Source organism: Pongo pygmaeus, chromosome 22, assembly GCF_028885625.2.
Source record: "Pongo pygmaeus isolate AG05252 chromosome 22, NHGRI_mPonPyg2-v2.0_pri, whole genome shotgun sequence".
Classification (NCBI taxonomy): Eukaryota; Metazoa; Chordata; class Mammalia; order Primates; family Hominidae; genus Pongo; species Pongo pygmaeus.
In genome coordinates, this window is record NC_072395.2 from 49,119,538 (window position 1) to 49,140,005 (window position 20,468).

Here is a 20,468-nt window from a genome sequence, read left to right on the forward strand (position 1 = left end):
AGAGTCTCGCTCTGTCACCCAAGCTGGAGAGCAGTGGCACAATCTTGGCTCACTGCAACCTCCACCTCCCGGGTTCAAGTGATTGTCCTGCCTCAGCCTCCTGAGTAGCTGGGATTACAGGCATGCACCACCATGCCTGGCTAATTTTTTTTTTTTGTATTTTTAGTAGAGACAGGGTTTCACCACGTTGGTCAGGCTGGTCTCGAACTCCTGACCCCAAATGATCCGCCTGCCTCGGCCTCCTAAATTTCTGGGATTACAGGCATGAGCCACCACGCCTGGCTATCTCAATCTTATCTTACAGAGAAAAGCAGCCCATTAGCTAAGTAAGCAGAGGTGTGTGAAATGGTTTCCTGTCTTTATAAGGCTCCTGGCCTAAACCTCTAACCTCTGGTTTTCCTTTAGGGGAAAAGCTGGCTGCCCTATCAAATAGGAAACATTTTATTGTTCCACATTGTAAGAAAGTAAAACTGAAAGAAGTGTAAACAAAGAACCTTCTTAAAAGTTTGGCTACTATTCATGGCAGCTACATTTTTTAGTATTTCTTTTTCTTTCTGTTTTAAGAGGAAAGCTCTATCTCCACAGTTCCTTGGGCATTATTATTATTATTATTGAAGAAGAGTCTCACTCTGTTGCCCAGGCTGGAGTGCAATGGCGTGATCCCAAGTCACTGCAATCTCTGCCTCCCAGGTTCAAGCAATTCTCCTGCCTCAGCCTCCTGAGTAGCTGGGATTACAGGCGCTGGCCACCACAGCCAACTAATTTTTTGTATTTTTAGTGGAGACGGGGTTTCACCATGTTAGCCAGGTTAGGTCTCTAAGTCCTGACCTCAAGTGATCCATCCGCCTCTACCTCCCAAAGCGCTGGGATTACAGGTGTGAGCCACCATGCCCAGCCTTAGTTTTTGTATTTTTAGTAGAGATGGGTGTTTCGCCATGTTGGCTAGACTGGTCTTGAGCTCCTGAGCTCAAGTGTTCCGCCCGCCTCAGCCCTCCAAAATGCTGGGATTACAGGCGTGAGCCGCTGCGCCAGGCCTTCCTTGGGCTTTAAAAGTCCCCTAGCACTACTTTGCTGCTTCCTCTAATCTGTGTTTCCTGCTGACCACAGAAATGGTCTGCTACCTCCGAATAGGAGAGAACATCTTTGCTCTGCCATTTTCTTTCTCTGAAAAAAATGACAAGTGTCCTGCTTACCCCACACTATTTCTGTAATCCTGTAGAAATCTATTTTTAAAATACTGCCATGCACTTCAAGCAGCTCATCAATTTCTGATGTCTGATTCTTCATTTCTTCATCTTGCTTGACGTCCATGGCATAGAGTTTTTTAAAGCTCTTTTGTGTGCCTTTATCTTGTTTGATCATCCTAAAAACCTTATGAGAATGACAGATTTTTTCTTTTTTTTTTTTTTGAGATGGAGTCTCGCTCTGTGGCCCAGGCTGGAGTGCAGTGGCGCAATCTTGGTTCATTGCAACCTCTGCCTCCCGGGTTCAAGCCATTCGCCTGCCTCAGCCTCCTGAGTAGCTGGAATTACAGGCACGCGCCACGACGCCCAGCTAATTTTTGTATTTTTAGTAGAGATGGGGTTTTGCCATGTTGGCCAGACTGGTCTTGAACTCCTGGCCCCAAGTGATCCGCCCACCTCAGCCTCCCCAAAGTGCTAGAATTACAGGTATGAGCTACCATGCCCGGCTCATGGCATAGATTTATTGAACACTGCTTATTTAAAATGTTTGGCAATATCAAAGACTTTTGACTCACTTATTTTTTTTCCTTTTCTTCTTTTTTTTTTTTTTTTAAATAGGCAGTGGTCAGTGGCCTATTTGACTTCTCCTAAAAGAGACTTGAATATTTAAAAGTGTCATACGTTTTCTGATTATAGAAGTACTAACATGCTTATTTTTAAAATGGAAATAATGAGGACATAGAAACCTAAGTGGAAGTCCTTTGTAATGCTAGTTGATAGAACTAGGGATTGTTAATGGTTTGGCAGGTAGTCTCCCAGACTTTCATAGTGGCTGTGTATTATATATACTGTCTCCTAATTGGGCTCATTCTGTATAATACTCTTCTGCTGCTTGATTTTTTTTTTTCCTTTCTTTTTAGAGACGGGGTCTCACTCTGTTGCCCAAGCTGGAGTGCAGTGACACCATCATAGCTCACTGCAGTCTCGAACTCCTGGGCTCAAGAGACCCTCCTGCCTCAGCCACCCGAGTAGCTGGGACTACAAGTGTGTGTCATCATACCTAGATAGCTTTTAAATTTTTTGTAGAGATGGAGTTTTTCCATGTTGCCCAGGCTGGTTTGGAACTCTTGGGATCAAGCAGTCCTCCTGCCTTGGCCTTGGCCTCCCAAACAATCCTGCTACCTTGGTGTCCCACAGTATTGGGATTACAGGCATAATTCACTGTACCTGGCCTGATTTTTCCTTTTTTTATTTTGAGACAGAGTCTCGCTCTGTTGCCCAGTCTGGAGTGTAGTGGCGTGATTTCAGCTCACTGCAACTTCCGTCTTTCAGGTTCAAGTGATTCTCCTGTCTCAGTCTCCCACGCTGGGTCTACGGGCACGTACCACCATGTCCAGCTAATTTTTGTATTTTTAGTAGATGGGGTTTCTCCATGTTGGCCAGGCTGGTCTCAAACTCCTGACCTCAGGTGATCTGCCTGCCTAGGCCTCCCAAAGTGCGGGGATTACAGGCATGAGCCACCATGCCACCACACCCGGCCTCCAGTTTGTTTTTATACACACATGACATTTCGGTGAATATCCACATCCTTATGGCTTTGAAAGTCTTCTACTGACATTTCTGCAGGATACATTTCGTTTTTTTGTTTTTTTGAGATGGAGTTTCGTTCTTACTGCCCAGGCTGGAGTTCAGTGGCACAATTTCAGCTCACTGCAACCTCTGCCTCCTGTGTTCAAATGATTCTCCTGCCTCAGCCTCCCAAGTAGCTGGGATTACAAGCGCCTGCCACCACGCCCAACTAACTTTTTGTATTTTTAGTAGAGACAGGGTTTCACCATTTTGGCCAGGCTGGTCTCAAACTCCTGACCTCTGGTGATCCACCTACCTTGGCTTCCCAATTGCTGGGATTACAGGTGTGAGCCACTGCGCCCGGCCAGGAGACATTTCTTGAAAGAGAAATCCTAGGAAAAAATAATACGTATATATAAAAATTGCTCCCCCCCAAAAAGTTAAGATACGTAAGTTTACTATAACAATATAACTAAATGATCCCATCCTTGAACATTCTGTAAAACCTATCCACCTTCCTTTGTCTACTTTTGTCTGTAATGTAACCCGGACTCTGGTGGTGGTGTTTCATGTGAGAGTTTTAGGAATATTGATCTTTCTGTCTGGCTTTAAGACAAAGACCGCCCTACAGCTAATGTATCATAGCTGACCCTTCTGTTCTAAAGTCGTTTGTCATCTTGTAATTTTCAGATGACTTGCACCGTTGGTTTAACAGGAAGAAAACCTCTTTCAGAGAGGCATGTGCAGTGCCCGAGCCTCAGGAGAGCGGCTCTGAAGAGCACCTGCCTCTGAGCCAGTTCACCACAGTGGACCGTGAAGCCATTTGGGCCGAAGTGGAGAAGGAGCCTGAGAAGTACCCGCCGCGAGGCGAGCTGAGCGAGGAAGAGCTGCCCTACTACGTGGAGCTTCCAGACAGGACGGCCCACGGCGCCCCGGACAGCAGCGAGCACACCGAGTCTGCAGATACAAGCTCCGGCCACACGGACAGCGAGAACACGTCCTCCTTCTCCTCCCCTTCCCACGACCCGCAGGAGCTGAGCAACGAAGAGAACTGCTGTGCGCCCATCCCCATGGGGGGCAGGGCATACCCCAAGCGCTCGGCCCTGCTGACGGCCTTCCAGTCAGAAAGCTTCAAGGCTGGGGCCAAGTTAAGCCTGGTGCGGGTGGACTCGGACAAGACGCAGGCTTCTGAGTCGTTCTCCAGCGACGAGGAGGCCGACTTGGAGCTCCAGGCCCTCACCACATCCAGGCTGCTGAAGCAGCAGCGGGAAAGGCAGGAGGCCGTCGAGGCCTTGTTCAAGCACATCCTGCTCTACCTGCAGCCCTACGACTCTCGGCGGGTCCTCTACGCCTTCTCGGTGCTGGAGGCTGTGCTCAAAACCAACCCTAAGGAATTCATCGAGGCTGTGTCCAGGACTAGCATGGACACCAGCTCCACCGCGCACCTCAACCTCATCTCCAACCTCCTCGCTCGCCACCAGGAGGCCCTCATTGGCCAGAGTTTCTACGGAAAGCTGCAGACCCAGGCCCCCAACGTGTGCCCCCACTCTCTGCTCCTGGAGCTGCTCACCTACCTCTGCCTGAGCTTCCTGCGCTCCTACTACCCTTGCTATTTGAAAGTCTCGCACCGAGACATTCTCGGCAACCGGGACGTGCAGGTCAAAAGTGTCGAGGTTTTGATCAGGATAATGATGCAGCTGGTCTCGGTGGCCAAGTCTTCGGAAGGGAAGAACGTGGAGTTCATCCACAGCTTGCTGCAGAGGTGCAAAGTTCAGGAGTTTGTCCTGCTCTCCCTGTCGGCGTCCATGTACACGAGCCAGAAGCGCTACGGGCTGGCCACCGCCCACCACGGCAGGGCCCTGCCCGAGGACAGCCTCTTTGAGGAGAGTCTCATTAACTTGGGTCAGGACCAGATCTGGAGTGAGCACCCGCTGCAGATTGAGCTGCTGAAGCTGCTGCAGGTGCTGATTGTCTTGGAACACCACCTGGGTCGGGCCCACGAGGAGGCGGAAAACCAGCCCGACCTGTCCCGGGAGTGGCAGAGAGCCCTGAACTTCCAGCAGGCCATCAGCGCCCTGCAGTACGTGCAGCCCCACCCCCTCACCTCCCAGGGGCTGCTGGTCTCTGCGGTGGTGAGGGGTCTGCAGCCCGCCTACGGCTACGGCATGCATCCGGCCTGGGTGAGCTTGGTCACACATTCTTTGCCCTACTTCGGAAAGTCCCTGGGCTGGACGGTGACGCCCTTTGTTGTCCAGATTTGCAAAAACTTGGATGACTTGGTCAAGCAGTATGAAAGCGAATCTGTGAAGCTCTCTGTCAGGTGCGTTGCGCTCCTTGTGACATCTTTATTGCTTTAGTGATGGTTTTTATAACGAATGACTGTTTTGCCATGGATGTCGGTTGGAGGATAATTTCATCCCAATGAGAAGCCTGTTTAGCATTGTCAAGAGGGGTAACAAGCAACTAAATGTTCTGATCCTTTATTTTATTTTATGTTATTTTATGTTACATTATGTTACGTTACGTTATGTTATTTTTGAGACGGAGTCTCTGTCACCCAGGTTGGAGTGCAGTGGCATGACCTCAGCTCACTGCACCCTCTGCCTCCCAGGTTCAAACAATTCTCCTGTCTCAGCCTCCCAAGTAGCTGGGATTATAGGCGCCTGCCGCCACACCTGGCTAATTTTTTGTATTTTAGTAGAGACGGGGTTTCACCATGTTGCCCAGGCTGGTCTTGAACTCCTGAGCTCAGGCAATCCCCCTGCCTCGGCCTCCCAAAGTGCTGGGGTGCTAGAGTGAGCCACTGCGCCCAGCCCTGATCCTTTATTTCAAATCCACACAGGTACCCAGTTTAGCTCAGTGTTGCAGGGCATGTCAGCTACTCTCTACTATTTTTGCAAAACAGAAATAAAGATGTGAATCATCTTCACAGAAATTCTAAAACATTGAAACTATTTTTCCAAAGTGACTATATGAATGTAAAATCGCACAAAGGATGGTTAACATTATTATAATGATATTCCATGACGAGAGCTCCAGTTTATTCGGGATGGTGATCTCTCTCTAGTTCCTGGGTTTATATATAGGATTAGAAACCCTTATGGCCTCATTCTTTAAAAATTCTCAAACCAGTTTCTCTTTTCTTCACCACAGCACAACCTCCAAGAGGGAAAACATTTCTCCAGATTATCCACTCACCCTTCTAGAAGGTCTAACGACCATTAGTCATTTTTGTCTTTTGGAACAAGCCAACCAAAACAAAAAGGTAAATTTTTTTTTTTTTCCTGAGTTCAAGGCAATTTTCATGTATTGTTTTGTCTTTGGGCTATGACTGTTTCAAATAAATAACGTATGTATGTAATGTCTGTAACTAATATGCGGATGGAGGTGATGCAAATGTGTATGCAAATATTACATAAGTCATGTACACACGTATGCAAATGCATGTGTGTTAGCAATGCAAGTGCCTACACAAATGCATATGCAAATGCATGTATATAATTAACGCAAATGCAGAAGTATGTATGTCAGCCATGCAAACATAGTTTTCCTCCTGCTGGCACTCCCTGTGCCAGCCCTTTGCCCATTGTTCCATCAGTAGCCTATGAGATAACATATAAAGCCACTTGTTTGATTTTAGGCTTATAGTCATCTTTTTCCATGTATTTTTTACTTGCTATCATGGTGTTCATGAAATCTGAGTAGGCAGACATTTTAGCTGTTGGTTATTCTACTCTGTAGAATACCCTGGGATTAAGTCTTAGAATACATCTAACACTTTGGTTGAATGGTTGAAAAGTTTGTAATTTGGAACATCAGACTCCAGCTGTCTCTGTGAAAGAGAACCATGGGTCGAAATGCACAGAGAAGCTTATTGCTCCCAGACCACCACATGTATGAGTTGCTTAGAAGAGAGTCCAACAGCCCAGACCTAATCCCGCCAGCACTGCTGCCCTCATGGGAAGAAAAACCATTCCATAGACACAGCCGGCCTCATGTATTCATTTTAATTTTTAGACCATGGCCGCAGGTGATCCTGCCAACTTGAGGAATGCCAGAAATGCCATTTTGGAAGAGCTGCCTCGAACTGTTAACACCATGGCCCTTCTCTGGAATGTTCTCAGAAAGGAGGAGACTCAGAAGAGACCTGTCGATCTCCTAGGGGCCACGAAGGGATCCTCTTCCGTTTACTTTAAAACCACCAAAGTAAGAGGACGTCTTTGTAGTTCTGTCATTTACTTGGTCTTGTATTGTTCCACCCAAAATAAATATGTATAGGAAAGTGTGCATGATAAACAGATGTGCTCAATGAAACCCAAGTCAGAGGTCAGAAGTAGAAATCTCTTAGTTCGTTATCAGTAAGTTCCCTATACCTGAAATGGAGGACTCTGAGTGGTTTCAGCCTGTTTTCTTCTTATTTTCCATTCACCTTATTTTGTAGTTAAAAATAAAGTCGTGGCCGGGCATGGTGGCTCACACCTGTAATCCCAGCACTTTGGGAGGCCAAGGTGGATGGATCTCCTGAGGTCAGGAGTTCAGGAACAGCGTGGCCAACATGGTGAAACCCCACCTCTACTAAAAATACAAAAATTAGCCAGGTGTGGTAGCACGTGTCTGTAATCCCAGCTACTCAGGAGGCCGAGGCAGGAAAATCGCTGGAACCCGGGAGGCGGAGGTTGCAGTGAGCCAAGATCGCACCACTGCACTCCAGCCTGGGCGACAGAGCAAAACCCCATCTCAAAAAAAAAATTAAAAAAATAAAAATAAATAAAGTCTCTAGAGCTAGGCACAGTGGCTCATGCTTGTAATCCCAGCACTTTGGGAGGCCAAGATGGGTGGATTGCTTGAGCCCAGGAGTTCAAGACCAGCCTGGCCAACGTGGCGAAACCCCGTCTCTACAAAAAATACAAAAATTAGCTGGGTATGTTGGCGGGCACCTGTAGCCCCAGCTACTCAGGAGGCCAAGGCAAGAGGATTGCTTGAGCCCGGGAGGTGGAGGTTGAAGTGAGCCGAGATCATTCCAGTGCACTCAAGCCTGGGCGACAGAGTGAGACCCTGTCTCAAAAAAAATAGTCTCTAGTGGTTCAAGGCGGGGATACCTAGATCCTCACCTCTAAATGATTTAGAGATCCAAGTCTTGAGTCTCTAAAGCATTTCTGCTAGACAGCTCATCTCTGTTCTGCTTTTAGTGGTGCCTGTCAAACATGGCCCCATCAGAGTGGAATGTCAGGGTGCCTTTGAGTTCTTAAACCAAAAACACACAACCGTGAATATTTATATTATAGTTTAGTCTTCTTCGGTTTTCAGTGTCTGCCTCAGAAGGTTGTAGGCGCAGGACTCGGTCGCTCACCATCTGTGTTACTGTGTGTGGCATCTCAGAATTATCTGCCACATCTGACATCAGTTGAGAGCCCCCAGGTGCCAGCTGTGGCCTCAGGGATGAGCCTTGCCATCCTGCATTTAGGTACCACGGTGCACTGTTAGCCTCCAGACATTCTGTCGGTTCCTAGGGTGCCAAGGGAATTCTGTATTTGAAGCTCCTATAAGAACCTGCTCTTAAAAAGATTCAGAAAACCTTTTTTCTCACTCAGAAAAAAAGATTTTCTAAACCTTTTTTAGGGGAGCTTCCTGTAGCACTCAGCCTCTCTGAGCCTCCATTTCCTCCTCTGTTAAACCAGGCTGTGGCTAGCATCCTATCCTCATGGGTTGATGGAAAGAGTAATTACGATAAAGGCTGATGCTCATTAGGCACTTAACTCCTAGCCCTCCCTGAGGAACCCAGGGCCGAGGAGCGGGACCCCACATTAGTCCCTCTAGAGCAGAAACCATTGTGGAAAGGAGGGGACAGCTCCATGCTGGCTCAGTTGTATCTAATGTGAAATAAACATGGGCGGTTGACACAGGAAGCGCTGGGTAAATCCGTCTCTTCGACAGACATTTTGTGCCTGCTGCCACGCACCAGACGCTCTTGCTTTACCGGTGGACAAGAGAGATGAAGTCCCTGCACCTGTAGCAGAGGCAGACATTAACTGGCAGTGTAATAACGATGTGAGCAGGGCTTCAGAGAAACACAGGGTTTCCTGAGAGTGTGTGAACAGGAGACCTGGCCTGATCTGGGGTTCCTGGAGGCAGCGTGGCTTAGCTGAGGCCCCAGGTGGGGAGGATTTAACTAGGGTGGGCATTTCAGGCTGGGAGAGCAGTAGGATTTACAGAGCGAGGAACGTGGCAGGAACACAGAGAAATTCGTAAGTAGCAAAACAGAGGGTGCTGAGTGACATCAGGACCATGTTACAGGTTTCAATTGATTACCTCATAAAATTAGTTAAATGGTGCTTATTTCTGGAAATTGAGCAACAACTTTCCTAATGAATATAAGCCCTTCCGCAGCAGATGGAGTCAAGCTGAGGCTGTGGGATTTCCAGATGGAAGCAGTGCTGCAAAGCCTTGCCGGGCCTCCTGCAAGACCCCCGCTGTGCTCACAGCAGCAAGGGTGATATTCATCGACTCCCGAGATGCTCCTGGCCAATCGAGCTGGCCATCCATCTCTCCACCTTGGCCACTCACTGCCCCTTCCCCCCGGCATGACATGCCAGCATCACACATCCAACTCCTTCCGGAAAGGGTTTGATTCCTCCCTTTGCTGGGATCCACCCGTCAGGGAAGCGCCTCAGCACAGCATTGGGTACAAATGACAGGGTCCTTCTCTCGGTATGGACAGCAGTGATGGTTCAGTGTATATGATGCCATAGCCCCAATATTACTCTGCAGTAACTTTTTTTTTTCCTATTTTCTAGACCATAAGACAAAAAATTTTAGACTTCTTAAACCCCTTAACGGCCCATCTTGGGGTTCAGTTGACAGCGGCTGTTGCGGCAGTGTGGAGCAGAAAGAAAGCCCAGCGTCATAGTAAGATGAAGGTAAAGTTTAAAAAGTTAGAGGAGTGGTTAAACTTACTGTGACAAAGAACTACCACAGAATCATGTGGAATCAAAGGTGACATTGGAAGCCAGCATGGGAAACTATTGAGTTGATTTAATCATTTTATCTTATTTTATTTATTTATCTATTTGAGATGGAGTCTCTCTCTTTTCACCCAGGCTGGAGTGCAGTGGTGTGATCTTGGCTCACTGCACCCTCCACCTCCTGGGTTCAAGTCATTCTCCTGCCTCAGCCTCCCATGTAACTGGAATTATAGGCGCCCGCCACCACACCCGGCTAATTTTTGTATTTTTTAGTAGAGACAGGGTTTCACCATGTTGGCCAGGCTGGTCTTGAACTCCTGACCTCAGGTGACCCACCCACCTCGGCCTCCCAAAGTGCTGGGATTACAGGCGTGAGCCACCACACCTGGCCGATTTCATCATTTGAAATGCATGAGATAATATAGCTGTGTCTCAGTACAAGTAGAATGTGTATTGGGCAGGCAGGGAAGAGCCCACCTGACTTCTGTTTTCTAATTTTTCTGTAATGAGTATATAGTACTTGTGTTTAATCTTTTTAAATCTAAAATACATATAAGAGTATATATAACATGAACATTTTTAAAGAATAAAAAAGGCACAGTGGCTCACACCTATAATCTCAACACTTTGGGAGGCCAGGATGGGCAGATCGCTTGAGCCTAGGAGTTTGAGACCAGCCTGGGCAATATGGCAAAAAATTAGCTGGACATGGTGGTGTGCACACCTATAGTCCCAGCTACTCAAGAGGCTAAGGTAAGAGGATCACTTGAGCCGGGGAGGTGGAGGGTGCGGTGAGCTATGATTGCGCCACTGCATTCCAGCCTGGACGACAAAGCAAGTCCCTATCTAAAAAAAAAACTTTAAACTACCTAAGAACATGCCACCCATTTGGCTTAAGAAATGGTTACTTATCCTAGCACTGTGGGCCTTTCTTTATTTGTAGTACCATCTTATTGCTTTTTTAATGTGTAGAAATCACACTTGTTAGCTGGGCATGGTGGTATGTGCCTATAGTCCTAGTTACTTGGGAGGCTGAGATGGAAGGATCACTTGAAGCCAGGAATTTGAAGCTGCAGTGAGCTATGATTGTGCCACTGCACTCTAGCCTAGACAACAGAGTGACACCTTATGTAAAAAAAAAAAAAATGGAAATTACATTTGTCCATGATAATAAAGAAAATTGAAATCACCAATCATATTTCTATGCCCAAAGATAATTTCTTTTTTTTTTTTTTTTCTGTTGAGACAGAGTCTCGCCCTGTTGCCCAGGCTAGAGTGCAGTGGCGCGATCTCAGCTCAGTGCAACCTCTGCCTCCTGAGTTCAAGCAATTCTCCTGCCTCAGCCTCCTGAGTAGCTGGGATTACAGGCAGATGCCACCACACTCAGCTAATTTTTGTATTTTTAGTAGAGACGGTTTCACCATGTTGGCCAGGCTGGTCTCGAACGCCTGACCTCATGATCCGCCTGCCTCGGCCTCCCAAAGTGCTGGGATTACAGGCATGAGCCCAAAGATAATTTCAGTTTGTATTTTGCCCGTTCTTTATCCACTTGACTAGTCCATGATGAAGTCCTGCAGGGGGTGGCTTACCTTTTTCAACCTCAATCCTCTTCCTTTGTTCCCTCCCACCCCCGCTCCATCCCCTGCTCGGGATCTGCTGCTGCACCTCCTGGACACTCCCCCAGTGCTCAGCCTCTGTGGCAGACATGGGCGCCTGTTCTCTGAGGAAGAGTCAGTGGTCGGTGTCCGAGGCCACCCTCCTGAGCGCCTGTGGGCTCCTTCCCTGGTGAGGAACCTGGTGCTAGTTGTTTTTCTTCCAAATGCCCATGAGCAGGGTATGCAGACTTCTGTCATCAAAAATATGCCTCCCATACCAGCGCTTTGCTTCCAAGGCCAGCAAATGGGAGCCTGGTTCATCTGTTTTTACTTCCTGTCTTCGTATTTTTGATTCCATCTCTTGTTTCCTTCAAATTTAGTATATTTGTTTCTAAAATGCTTTCTACTAAGTTCAAACATACCACTATTACAGCCCCATCATGGACTGTACCTTTGATTCCTAACTTGTATCAAATTATGTTGTTCCCATGGGTGGAGCCTTTACCTAGTTCAATAGGAAATGTTTGTTTAAGAGATTAAAATGGGCCGGGGGTGGTGGCTCACGTCTGTAATCCCAGCACTTTGGAAGACCAAGGCGGGCAAATCACCTGAGGTCAGGAGTTTGAGACCAGCCTGACCAACATGGCGAAACCCCATCTCTACTAAAAATACAAAAATTAGCTGGGCGTGGTGGTGGCTGAGATCGCACCACTGCACTCCAGCCTGGGTGACAGAGCGAGACCGTGTTTCAAAAAAAAGAAAAGAGATGAAAACAGATTGATTTCTCCAGGGACAACTACTATAGAATACTTTTTGCGTGTCATCCTTATTTTTACTTTCTCTCTATAAGCTTTCAAGGAATTTTTTTTTTCTTGGCAGATTATCCCAACGGCAAGTGCATCCCAGCTAACCCTTGTCGACTTGGTGTGTGCACTCAGCACTCTGCAGACTGACACGTTGCTGCACCTGGTGAAGGAGGTGGTGAAGAGGCCACCCCAAGTCAAAGGGGGTGATGAGGTGAGGAGCCTGGGGAAGCCTCTGGGCTTCTGCAGATGAGTGGGTGGCATTCGTCATAACTCTACTTCCTTATCATCGTGTTTGGGAGGGAAAGATAGGTAACAAGAGTGAGTGGGAATGCTTGGGGTAGTGAAGTGGAGGTGCTAGTTGCTGTGTTTTGGGGCAGACCTATGAAGATTTGGTGCTTCTTTTTTAAGGTGGGAACTGCCTGAGGTCAGGGGCTCTCATCCTTGTACCCTGCTGCTGAGGACACTGCCTGGTACATGGGTTAGCACCTTCTGGGCACCAAGTGGAATAAAATCTTTAGAAAGAGGAAATGGCACCTGCCTCAAGGAACTTGCAGCCATAAAGATGCCAAAGATAAATAAAACCAGACTCTAGTGAAAGGTGGTAAAGACAGATGTGATTCAATAACCACTGCGGTAAGGGAAAGTGCTGGGTTCGGTTTAGATTTGTGTGGAGATGACTGGGAAAGGATGAGGGAGGAGGGAGGGGGAAGAAGCAGGGGTTTAAGGAGAGTTGGAGAAGTAGAAAATTACAAAAGAGCAGGTGGGGAGGCTGCTCAGTCCATAGATGTGATTAGGCCATCTGGGTTTGCTAACTGGGACTTATCCAAATGAGGCTGCTACCCTCCCACAGAGGCTGGGAGATCGAGACTGTCTTTCTTGATGATTCTGTTTCAAAGGGATGGCTCCCAGGTCCTTGGGAAACACATTCCTAGGTTGTGGGAGACACATACACATCTCAAAGGGACAGAGAAAGTATTTATCATTGTAAACTTAAAATGCTCTGAGAAAGGGAGGTCAGGGGTCTCTCTGCACGTGTTGGCAGGAACAAACAGTAAATTATTTGGCAACCTTGAGCTTTCTCGGACAAGTGTTTGAAGAGGACTGGTGTCCCCATCCTAGGGGTCCATGCTAGTGTTGTTTGGGGCTGTGGGGGTGGACAGAATCATTTGTCAAGCGGAGGGCTCAGAGGAGCCTAGCTAGAATCAGCTCAAGGAGAGAGTCTTTGTCAAGGGCAAATTAAAATTTGTGTAACTTTTTTTTTTTTTTTTTGAGACACAGTCTCACTCTGTCACCCAGGCTGGAGTGCAGTGGTGCGATCTCAGCTCACTGCAACCTCCACCTCCTGGGCTCAAGTGATTCTTGTGCCTCAGCCTCCTGGGTAGCTGGGAGTACAGGTGCATGCTATCACTCCTGGCTAACTTTTGGTTTTGTTTTGTTTTGTTTTTTCGAGATGAAGTCTCACTTTGTCGCCCAGGCTGGATTGCAGTGGTGCAATCTCAGCCCACTGCAACCCCACCCCCAGGGTTCAAGTGATTTTTGTGTCTCAGCTTCCTGGGTAGCTGGGATTACAGGTGCGCACCACCAAGCCCGGTTAATTTTTGTATTTTTTTTTTTTTTTTTTTTGGTAGAGACGGGATTTTGCTATGTTGGCCAGACTGGTCTTGAACTCCACTTGCCTTGGCCTCCCGAAGTCCTGGGATTACAGGCGTGAGCCACCGTGCCCAGCCAAAATTTGCATAATTTTTTTTAAAACTTTTTTTTTTTAAGACAGGATCTCACTGTCACCCAGGCTGCAGTGCAGTGGCACAATCACAGCTCACCATAGCCTCGACCTCCCCAGGCTCAAGTGATCTTCCCAAGTAGCTGAAACCACACGTGCACACCACCATGCCTGGCTAATTTTTATATTTTTTGTAGTGACGGGGTTTGCCACGTTGCCCAGGCCAGTCTGGAACTCCTAGGCTCAAGCAATCCTCCCACCTCGGCCTCCCAAAGTGCTGGGATTATGGGTGAGAGCCACCATGCCTGGCCGCATAATTTTTTATAAAGGTAGAAAATAAATGTCAGAGAACATAACTCATGATAGACACTCTGAGAAAGAGGAGATTTCATCTGGCTGCTGTGAAACAGAAACCTTCAGGGTGATGTCATTGAGCCGAGAAGTTCCTGGTAATTTTTCTGCTCAATTTCATTACAGCAGCCTGGAGGGCCCATGTTGTCTAGAGAGCTTCTTCAGTTATACACAGTGGATTTAAAACAGGGCAAGCTGTGTGGTTTAATATTTACATTCCCTTAGAGTCTTCTGTTTTTGTTTTTACCAAAGCAGGCTTCATCATTGAAAGCAGCAGAGCTGTTTTGCTCTTAATTAACTAATTTAATAAAAACCAGGGATTTATTTCAATCTTGAAATAATTGCCTTCTGTCAAACAATTTAAAATCATACAGTTAGCAAAAATTTAAGAATAATCTAAATGAAAATTAGGGGGGCCGGGCATGGTGGCTCATGCCTGTAGTCCTAGCACTTTAGTCCAGGAGTTCGAGACCATCCTGGGCAACGTAGGGAGACACCATCTCTACAATAAATTTAAAAATTAGCTGGGTGTGGTAGTGCACACCTGTAGTCCTAGCTACTTGGGAGGCTGAGGCAGGAGGATCAGTTGAGCACAGGAGTTTGAGGTTGCAGTGAGCTATGATCGAGCCACTGCACTCCAGCCTGGGTGACAGAGTGAGACCCTGTCCAAAAAAAAGAAAATTCGTGCAATGGAAAAAGTGATTATTAAAAAATATAGCTATACTTGAACAGATGTTTGTGTATCGATGTTCATAGCAGCATTATTCACAACAGCCAAAAGGTAGAAGCAATCCACATGTGTCTCAGTGGGTGCGCGGATAACGAAGTGAGATCTGTGCGTGCAGTGCGTTAGTACTCAGCCTCAAGAGGAATGAAATTCTGACATGTGCTACAGCACGGATGTCAGATCCTCAACATGGATGAACCTTGAAGACGTTAAGTTGAATGAAATAAGCCAGTCACAAGAGGACTAACACAGTTCTATATCTGGAAAAAAAAAACAACAACTCAACTGTGTCCTCACTCAACAACATAACAATCAACACAGAAGACTTCTCTTACCCCAGATATGCGGGGAGTTCTCCCTACCGGCAAGCAAGCAATTGATTCCGCAGTGGACACCAGTTGGGTGTCCTCCAATTCAATTCCTACTCTATCTGCTTGGAGATAGTGTCCGATCCCACAGGGTGAGGGCTCAATCCCCAAGAACACCCTTCACTTCAGACACCAGTCACAAGTCTGGGCCTCTGGAACTTTTGACTGACTAGCTTCAAGGTGGGATTTCCACGAACCCCCTCTTTGGGTTCAATTAATTTGTCAGAGCAGCTCGCGGAACTCCAGAAACACGTTTACTGGTTTATTATAAAGGCTACTACTGAGGATACAGATGAAGGGTTGCGTAGGGCAGGGTATGGGGGAAGAAGTGCGGAGCTCCCGTGCCCTCCGTGGGCACAGAACCTTCATGTGCTCTGCTCTCTGGAAGCTCACCAAACCCAGTCCTCTTGGGCCTTTTATGGAAACTTCATTGGATGGGCATGACTAAAGCATGGACAACCGTGTCGAAATGTGATTGGACAAAAAGAGTGTGATCTAGTACTTAATACAGTGACTGGGCAAACCCAGCAGGGCCTGCCTGTTCAGATTCTTGTTGGCCTGTCTGCACAGCACTCCTCCCTCCAGGGTGCGGGACAGGACCCTCTCCAGAATGAGGGTCTTATGAACCGTAGTCAGATTAGAGTCCTGCCTTGGGGCAGGTAAAAGGAGGGCAGGAGTTATGAACCAAGAACTGCGGACAAAAACACATAAAAAAAATAGGTAGGTAGGTAGATAAATGATAGATAGATAGATGTAAGTAGATAGATAGATAGATAGATGTAGATGGATAGATAGATGTAGGTAGGTAGATAGATGTAGGTAGGTAGGTAGATGTAGGTAGGTAGGTAGATAGATATAGGTAGGTAGGTAGATGTAGGTAGGTAGATAGATGTAGGTAGGTAGGTAGATAGATGTAAGTAGGTAGGTAGATGTAGGTAGGTAGGTAGGTAGAGAGATAGATGTAGGTAGATGTAGGTAGGTAGGCAGGTAGATAGATATTATGATTTTAGAGTGTTAAAGGGTGGCTCACTCCTATAATCCCAGCACTTTGGGAAGCCGAAGCAGGGGGATTGCTTGAGCCCAGAAGTTCAAGACCAGCCTGGGCAACAAAGTGAAACCCTGACTCTACAAAAAAAAAAAAAACAGAAGAAATAATTAGGCATGGTATGCACCTGTAGCTTCAGGTACTTGGGAGGCTGAGGTGGGAGAATCACTTGAGCCAGGGAAGTTGAGGCTGCATTGAGTCAGGATCACGCCACTGCACTCCAGTACAGAGCAAGACCCTATCTCAAAAGAAAAAAAAGACTTTTTTTTTCACATCAGACAGGTAATGTGCCGACCATTGTAACAAGATTTGAGGGTGGCACATCTCACGCATGCGCGTGAACACCCAATCATCACACTCATGAACTACAGATGAATCGGAAGACTTTTTTTCAGCCATTTTTTTCAGCCTCATATATGATGCAGGGCGGCCCCCTATAGAAATGTCCAGGCCCCCGATAAATGTCCAGCCAGTTATCCTCCAGCCCCTGGTCTCTTCCTTTGTTCCAGTGTTTATCGACAATGCTCTATGTGCACTGAGTGGTGTCGTGGAGGCTAAATAGTGGAAAAAGCAGTTCCTGCCCTCAGTCCTCCTATATTCTAGGTTGGCAAAGAAGAGAGAAGAGAAGAGAAGCCATCCTAAAGAATAACAACACTGCGAGGCCAGGTTATGGAGCTAGCACAGTCAGTGCTTAAGGCTTCGAATGTAAAAGGACCCCGATGACTTCCACAGTATTTCTTGGGGATCTGGCCCAGGTCTCCCAATCTTCCAAGAATGTATGGTCATCCTGTTGCCTTTCACTGTTTTTTTTTGTTTTGTTTTGTTTTTGTTTTTTTTTTGAGACGAAGTCTCACTCTGTCTCGGCTCACTGCAAGCTCCACCTCCCGGGTTCACGCCATTCTCCTGCCTCAGCCTCCCGAGTAGCTGGGACTACAGGCACCCACCACCACGCCCGGCTAATTTTTTGTATTTTTAGTAGAGACAGGGTTTCACCGTGTTAGCTAGGATGGTCTGGATCTCCTGACCTCGTGATTCACCCGCCTCGGCTTCCCAAAGTGCTGGGATTACAGGCGTGAGCCACTGCGCCTGGCCTTTTTTTTTTTTTTTTTTTTTTTTTTTGAGATGGAGTCTCGCTGTGTTGCCCAAGCTAGAGTGCAGTGGCCTGATCTTGGTTCACTGCAACCTCTGCCTCCTGGGTACAAGCGACCCTCCTGCCTCTGCCTCCTGAGTAGCTGGGATTACAGGCTTGCGCCACCATGCCTAGCCAATTTTTTTGTATTTTTAGTAAAGATGGGATTTTACCATGTTGGCCAGGCTGGTCTTGAATGCCTGACCTCAAGTGATCCACCCGCCTTGGCTTCCCAAACTTCCGGGATTACAGGCATGAGCCACCACACCCGGCCTCCTTTCACTCTTGTCCATAAATGTTAGGAGTGGGAATGGCGCTCCACAGGGTAGTCTGTGCTGCTGCAGGCTTGGTCGCTGTAGAACCAAGGGGTTCTTCGAGGTCCTGAAGACAGCTCTGCAGAGGCTGTGACAGCCAGAGCGAGTGTGTTTAGGTTGTATTCCTTCACGTTACTTGAATTTTTATAAATACCTGCAATTTCTAGTCTTTCCTGGACTATAAAGGAAACAGATTTTATCTAGCTGACTGATTTTTGGCAGTTCGAATAACAAAACTATATTTTGTGGTTAGTTTAGTTAATTAATAGCTGCAAATAGCTTTTTATAAGCAAGGAGGGGGGAAAACGTGTGTTTTGGAACTTGTTTCCAAGCAGTTCCAGCCACAGGGTTTTTGGGGAAGCTGTCTGGGCTAGGTTTTAAGTCATCTTCTAAACTAAGAATTAGAATTTTTTGGCCGTGTATAGTGGTTCTACTTGGGGGGCTGAGGCACGAGGATCGTTTGAACCCGGGAGGCAGAGGTTGCAGTGAGCTGAGATTGCGCCAGTGTACTGCAGCCTGGACAACAGAGCAAGACTCTTGTGTCAGAGAGCGGGGGAGAGGGAGAGGGGAAGGGGGAGGGAGAGAGAGAGAGAGAAAAGAAAGAAAAAGAAACAAGGAAGGAGAGTGAAAGAAAGAGAGAGAAAAAAGAAAAGAAAGAAGCAAAAGAAGAATTAGAATTTTTTCTTGCCTCTTGGTAATCACGTGCATTCATTGGAGTCAACACCGGCCCTAGCTTTCTGTTTGGGCAAGTTCGGTTACAATGCCGATTTTCCCTAAATGCTTGTTGACGCCTGGAATGTAAAGTAGGTGCACAGGGTGGGAGATCACTGTAGAAGTCTAAGGGGGCGCGAATGATTTGGGGACTCATAGGACACACTTGTTTTAATTGTATATGATGGACACTATCGTGTCTGTTGTTATATCTGAAAGATTCTTTAGTCAAAAACCTTCACTTTGTTAGGCTATAGATCTGTTTCATTTTGTATCTGAATTCTTTTTAGCCTTATTTCCCACCAACTTGGAGTAATTGGTTTTACTTTCATTTTCAGAAATCGCCCCTAGTGGACATTCCTGTGTTGCAGTTTTGCTATGCTTTTCTCCAAAGGTAATACAGTCCCCCGTCCTTCAAAACACTTCCTTAAATATAGATGTTATTGCAGTGAGCATGCATAATAAATATCTCTGGTTTTATTTCTAGACTACTAGAGAGCCATAGTTCAGAAAATATCTTAAAGTTGTCATAATTTCTTCCCGAGGTATTGATCTATGCTTTTCCTTCTCCAGAGAGTTAACATCTTAAAATCTGTGCAGCGTATCTCGAACACTTTATATGAGCGAAGCTTTACGTGAGGCCTGTTAAACTTTAAAAGGCTTGGATTTGCATTAAATTGATACAGAAAAAGAAAAAAAACCACAGACAGGGAAGTGTTAAAGACCTCTTTTAGAAAAAGGAGAAATGGGCCGGGCGCGGTGGCTCACACCTGCAATCCCAGCACTTTGGGAGGTGGAGGCAGGCAGATCACTTGAGGCTAGGAGTTTGAGACCAGCCTAGTCAACATGGTGAAACCCCATCTCTACTAAAAATACAAAAATTAGTTGGGCATGGTGGCGTGCGCCTGTAATCCCAGCTACGCGGGAGGCTGAGGCAGGAGAATTGCATGAACCCAGGAGGCGGAGGTTGCAGTGAGCCAAGACCTCAACACTGCTCTCCAGCCTGGGTGACAGAGCAAGGCTCTGTCTCAAAAAAAAAAAAAAAAAAGGCAAAGTGATTCTTTCTGGTGGCGTTCTCAGTGTGCCTTCCCATGTTTTATGTGGAGAGGTTTCTGCTTTGGTTTGCTAAGTTAATATATGTATTAGGTGTCTTAGCTAAGAGAGCATTAAAGGGGATTCCGCAGGTTTTTCCCCATCGATGAAAAAGAAGCTTTACTGGACCTCATTCAGATCTTACAATGGCCGCATCCCAGGTGCAGCTCTATGTTGCAGAAAATGAGGGTGAGGTGGCTGGGTGCGGTGGCTCAATGCCTGTAATCCCAGCACTTTGGGAGGCTGAAGTGGGTGAGTCACTTGAGGCCAGGAGTTTGAGACCAGCCTGGCCAACGTGGTAAAACCCCATGTCTACTAAAACTACAAAAAAATTAGCCAGGGCTTGGTGGCAGCATGCTTGTAGTCCCAGCTACTCGGGAAGCTGAGGCAGGTGAATCACTTGAACCCAGGAGGCAGAGGTTGCAGTGAGCTGAGATCACACCACTGCACTCCAGCCTGGGGGACAGAATGAGACTCTATCTCAAAAAGAAAAAAATGGGGGTGGGGGGGTATAAACCACTTCTCAGGGAAGCCTCAGTATCCCTACATAGCCATCAGGAGTCTCACTATAAATAACTCCAACAACCAGGCACAGGCTCCTTGGTTCACACAGTTAACATTACATAGTTATTCCCACTCACCACATTCTGAAGTTGCAGGATGGTAAATTGAGGCCTCCTGGTAGATGACCAGGGTGGGGTTAAATTCAGACCACTTGCCTGGTGAGCATTATTGTTGTTCTTTCCTCCAGGAGTTAAAGATGAGCCGGTCACTTTCCTCCTATGACAGCTAATATATATTGTGTTGCTGGCGAATGTTGAGTGTAGTGGCCTGAGGGATAGCTGAGCTTTCCCAGGAGCTGCAGGTTAGATTTGGTCATCCTCCTTTTGCAGAG

At 46.9% G+C, this 20,468-nt stretch overlaps 1 protein-coding gene and 1 non-coding gene across 4 annotated transcripts in view; one reads left to right on the forward strand and one right to left on the reverse strand.

Annotated features, from left to right (window-relative positions):
* DOP1B (DOP1 leucine zipper like protein B) overlaps positions 1-20,468 on the forward strand; it is a 136,380-nt gene that overhangs the window by 84,101 nt on the left and 31,811 nt on the right. For all 3 annotated transcript variants that reach the window (XM_054468840.2, XM_063659904.1, XM_063659903.1), the window contains 6 exons: positions 3,444-5,073; positions 5,907-6,018; positions 6,771-6,959; positions 9,548-9,670; positions 12,190-12,327; positions 18,820-18,875. In XM_054468840.2, coding sequence (XP_054324815.2) covers positions 3,444-5,073; positions 5,907-6,018; positions 6,771-6,959; positions 9,548-9,670; positions 12,190-12,327; positions 18,820-18,875 — 2,248 coding nt within the window. The remainder of the gene's footprint in view (positions 1-3,443; positions 5,074-5,906; positions 6,019-6,770; positions 6,960-9,547; positions 9,671-12,189; positions 12,328-18,819; positions 18,876-20,468) is intronic.
* On the reverse strand, positions 16,600-16,704 carry LOC129022753 (small nucleolar RNA U13). The gene has a single exon (XR_008496550.2). It is a non-coding gene; the product is annotated as a small nucleolar RNA U13 (small nucleolar RNA).